The sequence below is a fragment of the Onychomys torridus genome, chromosome 19 (genome assembly GCF_903995425.1).
Source record: "Onychomys torridus chromosome 19, mOncTor1.1, whole genome shotgun sequence".
NCBI lineage: Eukaryota > Metazoa > Chordata > Mammalia > Rodentia > Cricetidae > Onychomys > Onychomys torridus.
This window is the reverse complement of record NC_050461.1, coordinates 53,755,285-53,767,426: the sequence shown is the minus strand read 5'-3', so window position 1 is coordinate 53,767,426 and position 12,142 is coordinate 53,755,285. Positions and strand designations below refer to the sequence as shown.

Sequence of the window (12,142 nt, the reverse complement as noted above, 5' to 3'; positions counted from 1 at the left end):
AAATGTTGGTGTTTGCTCTACAGTTAAAAATAACATTTTTTAAATGTCTGATCATTGAGAGGGCACTCCCACTGGAGGTGGCCAGTTTCTCTCATGCCTTTGCTGGTTCCTGATCAGATCCTATGGATTCGGGTTCTGGAGGCGTGCTTGAGTAACTCCATAAATCACAGTCAGGATGGCATTCTGTCAGTCAGCAGGTGGCTTTGCTATTGACCCCACCAGAGTTGACCATCAGAGGCTCTATCGATGGCAGCATCTATTTTACTACATGGGACCAAAGCCTTGGCTACAGGAGGCCAAGTCACCTATAAATTGCAACTCGTTGACGTCAGAGAATTCTGCACAGGTCAGTGAAGAAGCCCTTGATAGTAGAGCAAGAATCAGGAGGCTCTACAACTGCTTGTATGGATGTATCTGCGCTTTCATGGGTCATAGACCTTCCCTTGGACTCTCACTAAGTAGACAAGGCTGATATCTTTGCCCTTTCTGTGGCAGGGACTTATCCATACACCCAGGAAACCAGTGTCAGATTCTGATGTGATTCTGATGGCAACATCACCATCTCACTTGTAAAAGGAACTCGGTGTTAGTCCTTGCCAAGTCCAGCCTACTGGATCCCATTTCTAGCCTGATTCCCCCAACACATATGAAGGGATCATCCAGATTCTCAGGGTAGCCAGCTGTGAAGGCTCCCTATGCTCCTAACGGGTGAGTCAGATCCCACAGCACCCATGGACCCATCCGGTAGCATGTTAGTTTCCAGCCTGACAGTTCACAAAGGCCACCAAAAGCAAAGAGAGCAGTAATTCTTTTCTGACTTTATTAGGTGATGTTTCTGGGCCCCTCAGGACAGCACAGTGGCAGCCTCCTAGACTGTGGAGTCTAAGAGGGACCGGTGTGAAATATTCTAGGAAAAACCATGTCTCCATTCAAAGGTTTGATTTTCTCTGGGGTGGTTTTAATGGAAGTTTCCTGCATTTGCTTCATCAAGAGCTTGAATGGAGAGCAACGCATGTGTTTTCTGAGAATGAGAGGCCTGGTCTTGAATGGTTGCTTGGTTCCTTCAGCCTATTGCTTTTAGCTAGTCCCCCATGTGTAATAAAATCCAACTGTAATTTATGAATAGCTTGATAAGAAGGAGGTGTATCTTTCCAGACTAATGCATTTTTCAGGGATCCTAGATAATATATTCCAGGCTACCCTCATTGGAGCATGACAGTCCCAAACTTGTAGGGGGTTTTGTTGTTGTTGTTGTTGTTGTTGTTCACTTTCAGACTTTGGAAGAAGAGCCTTTGGTAGACATAGGATCAGACAGGCCACACATGGCCCTACAAATGTTGACCTCTGAACAACTATTTAACTTTTATTAAACAATGGAGGTCCTTCTAGAACACTCGCTCAAGGCTGCATGAACAAGCACAGCTCAGTCTCTCCCACTTTCAGGCATGCTGGCCCTGATGTAGGAGCAGCCACTCACATGGCAAGAACCACAAGCCGAAACAGACCTCTTTTCTTTATAACTTGTCTAGCCTCAGACATTCTGCTTTAACCACAAAAGAAACAACCAGCTAAGCAAGACAGCAAGAAGAGGTTGAACTGGTTTTTCAGGATTTCACGGTTAAGTTGTTTTCAATGTCAAATTATCTGTACAACGGTATGTGTCAACCTTTTGAACCAGGCATTAGGGAGCTCCTGGAGGGAAGGCCCCAAAGAGGAACCCAACCCCAAATTTGCCCTGCGGTCTCACTGTGATTGAAAGACACTCTGCGAGTGAAGCCAGCCTTCAAGAGAAGGGGTGACTCACCTTTCCCCAAAGCGGGGAGAAGAGGAGATGGAAGTCACCTAAGGAAGACAAGGTTTGTCACCTAATCACCTTTACCCCCAGGGGAGCAGGAAGCAAGAGCTCCTGGCAGAGGGGAGGAGGACACAGGCCAGGAGAGAAGCTGGTGAAAGTGACCACCTTTTGCAGCCGCCATCTTGGAAGAGAAAAAGGTAACTGTGTAGGGACAGACAGATCTGTCGAAGCAGCACTGAGGGCCCAGGATGAGAAACACAGCTGTGGTGGTTGAGACAACACAGGGTGGCTTAGCTCTTTCTCTCCCCTGCTCCAGCTAATTAGAGGCCAGAGAGGGAGCACTAAGCAGCTGGGTGGTCCTAGTGGAACCAGTGAAGGAAGTTCAGAGAGGAGAGATCGTGTGAGTGCATGTCTGGGTTGAAGCAGAGAAGAAACAAGCCAAGGGTGGCCTCGGGACTCTGCTGAGGGGGAAGGCCTGCAGAGCTGGGGCCTGACAAAGTCTGAGGGATAGAAGAAGCAGGATATCCTGCCAACAGACAGAGGAGTTCAGAATTGCAGCTTGAGCAAGGTCCAGCTTTAGCCTAACTCTAGATCTATGATAAGACCTAGCAGTTAGAGGCTAGGAGGTAGGGGTAGCAAATGGGTCATTGTCATGGAGATTGATACGGCCCAGGATGCCTGGTGTGTGAGATATACTACTAGATATGTGCACTCATGTTCCTGGGCTGGGGGAGCAGCTAAAAGGCCAGTGGCCATAAGCAAAGGGAATGTCTGCACCACAGTGCTGGTGGCAATGACCAGAAAGGAATGGTGCACACCGCACCCAACTTAGATCGAGCTATTGTTGAACTACTGAACGCATAAACAACCTTCATAACTAAAATACAATGCAAAGACGTCATGAAGCAAAACTCAGACCTTGGTTCAATTCTGGATCCATTTCAACTCCACAACTTGAAGGAAAAGCCATAAAAATTACTAAAATAGATACGAGCCTAGTCTGCACTAAAATTAACTAGGATACAACATGGTTTCCAAGACGAAATTTTTGGCAAATGAAGAATGATTGGCCCAGCTGCACCCGTGGGCTGCTCACTATCAAAGTTGGGACATGCACAGTCCTGACCCCAGGGGCCTGCCTCTATATGACCAGGTTACTTTGGATCCAGCTGCTGGAAAAGCTAAGACAGCAATGAAGAATTCTGGAATAAATGATAGACCAGTGTTCTAGAAAATGAACAGACTCATGACATCGCTTCCCTGGGATGAGAAGAGGGGGAAACAGACTGACATCCCAGAAAGTGGATTCTGCATGAAGATCAGAGGAGACATTCAATGGGTAGGAAGAAGCCGAGGCCACTGCCCAAGAACTGAGTTTTTGCTTAGTCTAGTGTTTCTGAGTCCAAACGTTTCATATTTGGGTGAGCAACAATACTCAGAGCGTGTATGTCCAGTCCAACCTCCAGGACTCTCTAGAATGTTCCTCCTCCTCATGTTACTTCACCATTTCAGCTTGATGATACCATCTTATCACCAGGCTTCCCCATCTGCTTATGTAAGACTACTATACACTTCATCTTTAATAATTTGTGATTATCGCATTCTGTCCTCTCAAAATTCATATACTGATGTCTTAACCCCAGAACCTCAGGATGGGGCTATATTGGGGTACAGGGTCCTTAAAGAGATAATCAAGTTTAAATGAGGCTACCAGGGTATGCCCTCATCCAACCCAGCTGCTGTCCTTTCAGAAGGAAGGAGTGTGGACCCACAGATGCTTGCTGCCTCTTCCTGATGTGAGACAGAGGGAAGTCTGGGTGAAGACAGAAGGGCAGACCATCTGCAAACACAGAGAATTCTCAGGGTTCAAACCTGCTCACACTTTACTCCTAGACCGCCACACTCCAGAACCATTGGAAACACTTGCTGTGCAAGTCCTCTCCACCCGTGCTGGTGCCAGCCCCAGCCAACACTAGTCAGATTCATTGTGGTTTAATTCCCCACTACTGTGCACATTTCATGCCAGTGATCCTCCTTGTCCATCTTGTTCCCATGCTACAGACCTCTGGGTCCTGAAAACCACAGGCACTGAAGGGATAGGTTAACAGCTATTAAGTTCTATTTTTAGGTAAGGAGCATTTGGATCTGAGAGGTCTAAGCCAGCAAAGGAGGCCTTCTGGAATTTGGATTGAAATCCTTGTTTTCAGCAGAATAAAGAATGGATTCTCCCCTGATTTCAAACAGCACTGGTGGAATACCAGACACTGTCAGCCGAAGCACTGAACAACTCCTGCAAGGTCTCTCGCCAAGTGCTGATGCTGAGGTTGTGTTATTTATTTCTGGTTTTAAAGGCAAATGCTTTCCTGTGAATGAAGACCTGCACCATTCTGAATGTCCCTTTTGTTTGGCCGAATTAGCCACTTAACCATTGCCCTGAACAAGAAATGGCTTTTTTTTTTTTAAGTCTCAAAAGCAAAAGAAAGAGATAACATGACAATCACTCATGGATAATTTCCCGCAAATTCTTATTATTTTTATTGACAATGAAATGTAGCATTTTCTGAGTCTGTGCTCCCTGGATACCATGGGCTATTTAGTTAGCGTTTTGAGATATGGCCTACATCATATGCTGAAAGTTCAGCTAGGGACTTCTTCGAGTATCTTTTATTCATTATGAATGGCAAATGGAGATCATGTATTGTAACAAAGAGCTTTGACAGTCACAGATCCAAAATCTCCTTCAGAAAGAAACCAAATAATGTCACGGTGCCTAAAACCAACAATGAGTTAGAACATGAATTTCTTTGATTCCCTAATCTGTAGCACTTGGGAGGCTACATCACACATGTACAGACATGTAGGCATCAACACTTTCAAACACACTCAGACACCCCCATTAAAAGTGGAAGAAGAAAGTGATTATCTATGAAAAAGTAAGAAAATTCCTAGTTCTAAAACTAATGTCAGATCAAGAGTATAAGATCAAAATATGAAATTCAAGTACAAGACATGTATACCAGTCAGTAAAATGTTTGTGTCTGGTTGATTACATGTATGTCTTCAGGAGTAAACAGGTCTGAAATAAACATCCTTTCCTACACAGCTCTTATCTTACATGTGCAGTAGTGTCCCCCCCCACCCCATCCAAAGCTTAAGTTTCTCAGGTTCAATTACCTGTAAGCAACTAAATCCTCCAAAAAGTTAAGTGGAAAATTCCAGAAATAAACAATTCATAATGAAAATGTGCATTGTTTTGTAAAATGTAATGAACTCTCCCATTATCCCACTCCATCCTGCCCAAGATAGAAATGATACCTTCATCCAGTGCATCTATTGTGTATAGGCTACCCCCCTTGTTAATTACCTAGTAACTTTTTGAGTCATTCAATTGGCTCTTGCAAGTATCTAGGTACTTTTGTTCTAGTAACATCTTCTTACACATAGTATCCCATAGATCACAATGCCTAATTTGTCTTACTTTAGCTAATCACCTGTACATTGTATCAGCTCCTAGTCTTACCCTGAGAAGAAAAGTAAATACAGTACAGAAGGTTATTCTGAGAGGTAGGAGAGAGCAGTCATATTCACATTACTGTTATTGTGCATGGTTAAAACTTTTTTATTTATTATAGTTAGTGCTAAAGTCTTATGTACCTAACCTATGAGTTCTAAATGGTCACCGGTATCTAAATACAGGGAAAATCATGATGTGTATAGAATCTGGTACCATCCGTGATTTCAGGTCCTGCTTGGCTCTTGGAACATGCTCCCTGCAGATAACGGGACTTTCTATACTACTAGTGTGTGCCAAGTTTGATCCTTGGCCCGCTCTTCTTCTCTCTCCCAATCTTCTCTTACTGTACTGGCTAGAATTCAATCCTCACTCTATAGAACGACTCCCCAAACCATATCTAACTCCTGTTCCCTCTTCCAGCTTTCAGCTCCTCATCTCTACTCACCTACACAATGTTTCCATTGCAACACCCAGTATACCTGAGGAAGAGCATATTGCCTCCCCCGCAGGCAGCTTTGTTAGCTCATTGTTTTGTTCTTCCACCCCCTTTTCCGGTATAAAACACTGACAACTGTCTGCACCAGAAATACTGACTGGAAAAACCTATCATGGTCATTAGCTTCAACATATACTCACCTTTCTCTGAGAAATACCACCAGGTCAATGTGTTTCAACACATGGTATGCAAAAGCAAAGCACAACTCTTTACCCTGTTACATTTGGGCTGCTGCCCAACCACATTCTGAAATAACTGCATTCTTGGGCATTATTTTTTTAACCATCAATTAAACATATTCAAGCAACAACTCATAAGAAATAGCTGCTCTTCTCTCAATAAGTAAAACACTATGACCAGACAACATCAATGTCCACACAGCAACACACATGTAGGCAAATATGGAGCAGAGATGGAAGGCAGGGATCTCGAATATCACAAAATATTTCAGAGTAGTCCAAGAAAAATGCAAGACTTGAGGACACACAGTGGCCCATGGGAGCCATTGTTTCTAAGGGTCTGAGTCCATTACGCTGTTCCCAGATAAAAGGTTATGAAATTCCTAACAGGGTCAGTTCTACCATCTCGGCCACCATATTTGCTTATTAGCAGGTGACGGTCTCCAGATGTAAACACAGATGCTGCCCACATGGGGATGGGAAGGAACAGGAAGCCACAAACACCACCAGCTGCAGTCTGGGCCACCAGCATGTGCATTAGTTTAGCGATGGGAACAAAATGAAGGCTTGTGAGCACATGTGTGTGACAGAACCACAGCCCTCTTGGGACATGTGGCTTCGGTGAAGACATGAACCAGGTGAGCAAGAAGTACCTGTGGCGGTCTCATTAAATGGTCCTGGACCCTTAATGGGAAAACCATCACTCTCGATCCATTCACCTCCTAAATTGGGGGAAATGCAACTGGATAGTTAGAAACAAGGTCTACACGATTCTCAGAAGTTCCGTATGTCTTAGTGACTAGTCAAACGGTCTTTCAGAAGACTGGGCTCAGGCTGGGAACAACTCCACACCTAAGCTTTAGTGTAAGGTCTACACATGGCTAGTTGAGCCATGTTGCAAAACATCAGACAAAATGTCTATAAGCCGCACCAAAACTACTCCCCAAATTGGAAAACACACACACACACACACACACACACACACACACACACACACACACACACATACAGATGGGAAAAAACAACCCTCTCTTCTAATTTTCCATCTTTGCCATTACAAGCCTATCATGTGGATTGTTTGGGAATCATTTGGTTATTCTAATTTTAATTTTTAAGTTATATTTCTTTATTTGGGGTGTGTGTATTCCACACTGTGCATGTGTGGATCAGAGGCTAACTTACAGAAGTCAGTTCTCTCCTTCCACTGTGTGGGCCCCAGGGATCAAACCCAGGTCATCAGTCTTGGTGGCATGTGCCTTTACCCACAGAGCCATCTCACCAGTCCATTAATTCTGTGTTTTTATTGGCATGAAGAAGCAAGGAAAGAGTGCTCTCCCAGTCTAATCAGCGCAGCACAGCCTCCCGTTCCGGGTCAGACTTACCGGGTGGGCTCTCAGCTCTGTAAACCGGGCGGCTCACTCCGCTGTGGTTCTCTGCAGTAACCAGCACAAAGTACACCACCCCCGGCTCTGAAACACACGGTTCACATCAAACCACCGTCTCAAGCCTCCAGAAACACACACTTCATTCATTAACCATCTCACTTACACCAGTTATAACCAAATATAAAAGCCCAAATACAGCAGCAAGTCCAACAGTAGCTTTCTCTTTGGTTTTACGAAAATCCCTAACATTCTCCCCATGTAGCAGAAACATGGCTGACCCTGAGAACACCAGCTGTAGTTAGTACAAAGTGCAAGCAAGTGTAACAAGCCTGGATTCCTAGGCCACTGATAACAGACTCAAGGTTTTTAATAGGAGCCCAGTAGAGGAATTAGAAGTCAGTAACCACATAGTATCTAAACACCGTGTCACAAACTACTAACACTGAACCTAGAAGCTCCAAATGGAAAGATCTAAAATAAATAAATAAATAAATATCAATGAAACTCATAAAATCTTTATTGCTCTACATAAAGCTCCACAGAATTTTTCTTTTTCACAGTAAAAAAGTTCCCCAGGCTATGTCTGCATGTGGTTTTTTGACTACTTCAACTAAAAAAGAAAAAAAAAAAAAGCTAGAAAAATATTTCCTGGAATTCTGAAAATGCTAATCTTGAAATAATTAGGCTTTGCTTTTTCACTTTGGTCTCAGGGTCAAGGCAAGCCACAGAGGTCTCCTTGGCTGAACCCCTGAAGCTGCTGGGATTCAAAAGGAAACCAATAGGACCACAGCCCAAAGAGGACACACCCCGGACTTAGAGTTTTCAAAACTAAAACTAAACAACACCAGTTTTCCTCAAAATGAACGACTGTCTTTTGACAGGTGGGCGGGGATTCGTTCCTTAAAGAGATTAAAGTCTGTGAGCATGGGGAGAGATGAAGGGTTGGACAGGTAGGTGTTTGCCCTGTTGAAAACCCAAGTGATAATGGCATTTCTCAAAGTCAGGGCATTTTTAAAAAACAAAACCTCATTCATCTTTGAGCCAGAAGTTCAAGACCATCTGGGACACCTGCTGTGTTCAAGCCTGACTTGTGTCTCTCAATGGCAGGAGCTGGTGGCATTTAGGGTCTGGCACAAGCTGCCGAGCTAACGGGGAAATGTTCCAGGTCCTACCAGAATACAGAATTGTGCTTGGCCAGGCTTTATTCACTCTGGACTCTTTTGAATTCCCCAGCAATGGAGTCCACATGTCTCTGCCTCCCATCCAGTTAACTCATCCTTTACTTGGGAGATGTTGTTTAGTGGGTGATACAACTCTTTGTCACATGTTTTGTTTTGTTTTGTTTTGTTTTTCTTGACAGCAAACACAACAGCCCAGCATGTAAGCAAATATGGCCTTGCTCATGCCTTTGGCCTGGTGGCATCCACACTTAACCTCACAGCTGGACTGGGGGTGGGAGCCACAGTGCTTCAGAGGACTGTGTGTTTAGCTGGAGGCAGGAAGAAGGGAAGCTGGACACCTCTATGTCTGTTTTATACACTTTCTGCTCAGTCCCCCAAAGAATGCAGTGGTACCCAGCAGAAGGTGGAGAAGGAGTAAGTCCAGAGACTCAGCCAGGGCATTGATGCCAAGGGGCCGACTAGAACTCATGCCAGGATCGGATCAGAATGCTGACATGGCACAAGGAATGCCTGGGTTTCTGTAGCTGGCTCTGTGCATCCGCATGCCCAATCTCAGAGTTGTAACCTAATATGATGGTAGGAATTTCAGCAGACAAAAAGAAGGTATAAAGGCAGCATCTCAAAGCCAGAGTCCAGACCACCAAAGCTCTACCTTTAAGATAAGGCACACTGAGGCAAGGCTTAAAATGTTCCCAATTTCATAATTAACTGAAAATAAAGTTCCAGTTTCAGAAAAGGTTATCCTGTCCACATGCCTGATCATGTACATGCCTTCATAGTGACATGATACATTACACCTTGGGCACTTCAGGAGTTCGGGGCCCCAGCCCCCATGCAGGTGAAAGCCTGCATATAATAACTTTGACCTTCCCAAAACTCTTAGCTACAAAGAGCTTGCTGTTGATTGGAAGCCTCGTGGACCACAGGAGTCAAGTGATACCTTGATACCTATTCCCATTTCATATGTATCACACTGAATGACAGGTAAATTAGAGCAACAAGATATAACTTTTTTTTTTTTTTTTACTGAGATGTGATTTACTGGGGAGGTGGACTGCACACAGAGAGAGGTGGCCGACATTGCTCTAGGGTCAGTTTTCTGCAGTCATGATTTAATATGCAGCCTTTGTTTATACGTCTCTTGAAGACAAGGGGTGCTGCTCTAACATCTTCTCTGTGGCTGTGATAATACACTCTGACCCAAAGCAACCTCTCTTACATTTCCAGGTCACACTCCATCACTGAGGGAAATTGGGACAGGAACTCAAGCAAGGGCTCAACGCAGAAACCCTGGGGAAAGGCTGCTTGCTGGTTCGCTCTCTGGCTCACCTTTGTACTTATTTAGCTTTTTTACATGGCTCAGGACCACCTGCCTAGGGATGTTGCTGCCCACAGTGGGCTGGATCCTCCTGTATCAATTAAGACTCAAGACAGTCTCGCATAGGCATGCCCACAGGCCAACATGATCTTGGTAACTTCTCGGCTTAGGCTCTGCTCTCAGATGCCTCTAGCCTGTGCCATGTTCACCATTAAGACTAATTGAGACAGGTGCTGTGTGTGGTTCTAAATGCTTGTGTGTATAATTGATAAATGCTAACTTTAAACAGATTTGTATATTACATTATGGTAGATGATAATGCAGAGTTACTTATATATTTTCTGCATTTTGACACAACCAACCTTTTCATGATATCACAAGGCTTTGCAGTTCTTCAGCAAGCTTTTTTTTTTCAATTGTCACAAGTCTCCACCCTCCAAAAAAAATTCCACATATGAGCAGACCCACATAGTTTAAACCAAAGTTGTTCAAGGGTCAGCTGTACTTAATTATTAAATGGCAGATGAATGGGAAAATGTTCATATTAGGCTATTAAACTATCCAATAGTCAAGTTTCTATAAGAGCAAAAATTAAAGGAGCAGTACGTTTTCCAAAGCACATTCAAAAACTAAAACTTTCTATTTCGTTTTGAGGTTAGGAATGCTTGGGTTAAATGTGTGGGCAAGGAACCTGAGGTAAAACCAAACGGCCTCACGGTGAAGCCTCAAAGAATAACCTGCTGTGTGTCAGTACTCGGCTTCCTGTTTCCAGAGAATCCTGGGCAGCCTGGGCCAGCCACACTTGGTCTTGCAGACAGTTATCCTAAGAACATGGCTGTAAATGCTGATGCACAGTTAGCTGCGAGCAGGAAGAAGAGCAAGTCACTTACCCACATCCTCAATAAGGAAGGAGTTTGTCTCTGCATTCACCTTGATGTACTTAAGACTTTTCAGTGCCTTCCCATAGGCAATGTTGTAATACTCCACGGGTCTACTGGTAGCATCTTTGGGTGGGTCCCATGTGACCTTCAGGCCCATTTTAGTGGACAGCAGTTTCACATGCCTTGGCTTCAGTGGGTGGTCAACTATACAAACAGTGCAACTATCAACTTCACAGCGAGGGAAGACTGGGAGAATCAGTTTTTGATGTCCCCTGACATTGTTAGTAAGAATGTAAATGACATTTGATCTGTCTGATCCTAAAGACTTGAGTGCAATCATGTTTGCACATCATCACAGCATGACAGTGAAACAAACATGCCAATCCCACATGGGGTTCTGTATTTTGGATAACTGTGGGTGGTAAATTTAAACCAAACAGGAAGAAAGTCAAAATAAACCCTGGGTGTTCCTTGCCTTGATTATGCGGGCATGCCAGGGCAAGAGAAACAAAGGGGTAATTTCACAGATTCTCCAGAAGCAGTTGTTCACCACATCTGTTCCCGATGTCATGTATGTTAAGTTGGACAGCTTTGGAATACCTTGAAGGTGGCAGTGTGACCAGGGTTAGGAAGAATATCCACCATACTCAAAGTGAGGAGACAAAAGTGCTGGTTTCCACAAAGAAAACAAACCAAGGCCATCACAAGGTTAAAGGGGACGTAAATCTCTGATTTTATCTGTATATATACTTTATTTTTAAATTGTTCTATATTTTCCCAGAAGAAAAAAAAGAAAACGTTAAGTAGGACCATTGTGAAGATGGAATGATGGCTCAGTGCTTCTGAACACAGGCTGCTCTTATAGAGGACACATGCAAGTCCCCAGCACCCACTGGTACAGGATCATCTGTAGCCCCAGTTCCAAAGGATCCAACACCCACCAATGGCCTCTGTAGATGCTGTGCCGCAAGAGCATGATGCACTTGCAGAAATGCAAACAAAACAGATCCACGCATAAAATAATTTTTAAAAGTACCATTGTATCTTCAATTATGAGGTCTTAAAGTTTTCTTCGTTTTCAGAATTGCCAAGGTAACACTTAACGTTTTACCTAACAGCATCTCTCAGTTGACTGCGTAACTGGAACTGTAGTGCAAGATGGTGGCAACGTGTGTCAGATATTCACATAGCAATTGCAACAGCTAAACAGATTTTCAGCTCATTTGGGTAATAAGATGACTGACTATTCAGTAAGACAAGGAAAAAAATTCCAAAAAATGTAACCAAAGTGGCAGGAGGTGGGGGCAGGGAGAAACCCTTAATTTTAATAGCATTAAGAAAAATTCACTTGGACTCTCATAGAGGAAGTGGAAGATGTTTTCCTGAGGACACA

At 43.8% G+C, this 12,142-nt stretch overlaps 1 protein-coding gene across 1 annotated transcript in view; it reads right to left on the bottom strand.

Moving 5' to 3' along the window:
• Fndc1 (fibronectin type III domain containing 1) overlaps positions 1 to 10,906 on the bottom strand; it is a 64,351-nt gene extending 53,445 nt beyond the window's left edge. The window contains exons 1-3 of the mRNA XM_036168700.1: positions 10,759 to 10,906; positions 7,367 to 7,453; positions 6,638 to 6,706 (exon numbers count right to left, since the gene is read on the bottom strand). Of these exons, the coding sequence (XP_036024593.1) occupies positions 6,638 to 6,706; positions 7,367 to 7,453; positions 10,759 to 10,906 (304 nt within the window). The remainder of the gene's footprint in view (positions 1 to 6,637; positions 6,707 to 7,366; positions 7,454 to 10,758) is intronic.
• Positions 10,907 to 12,142: the final 1,236 nt, after the last annotated feature.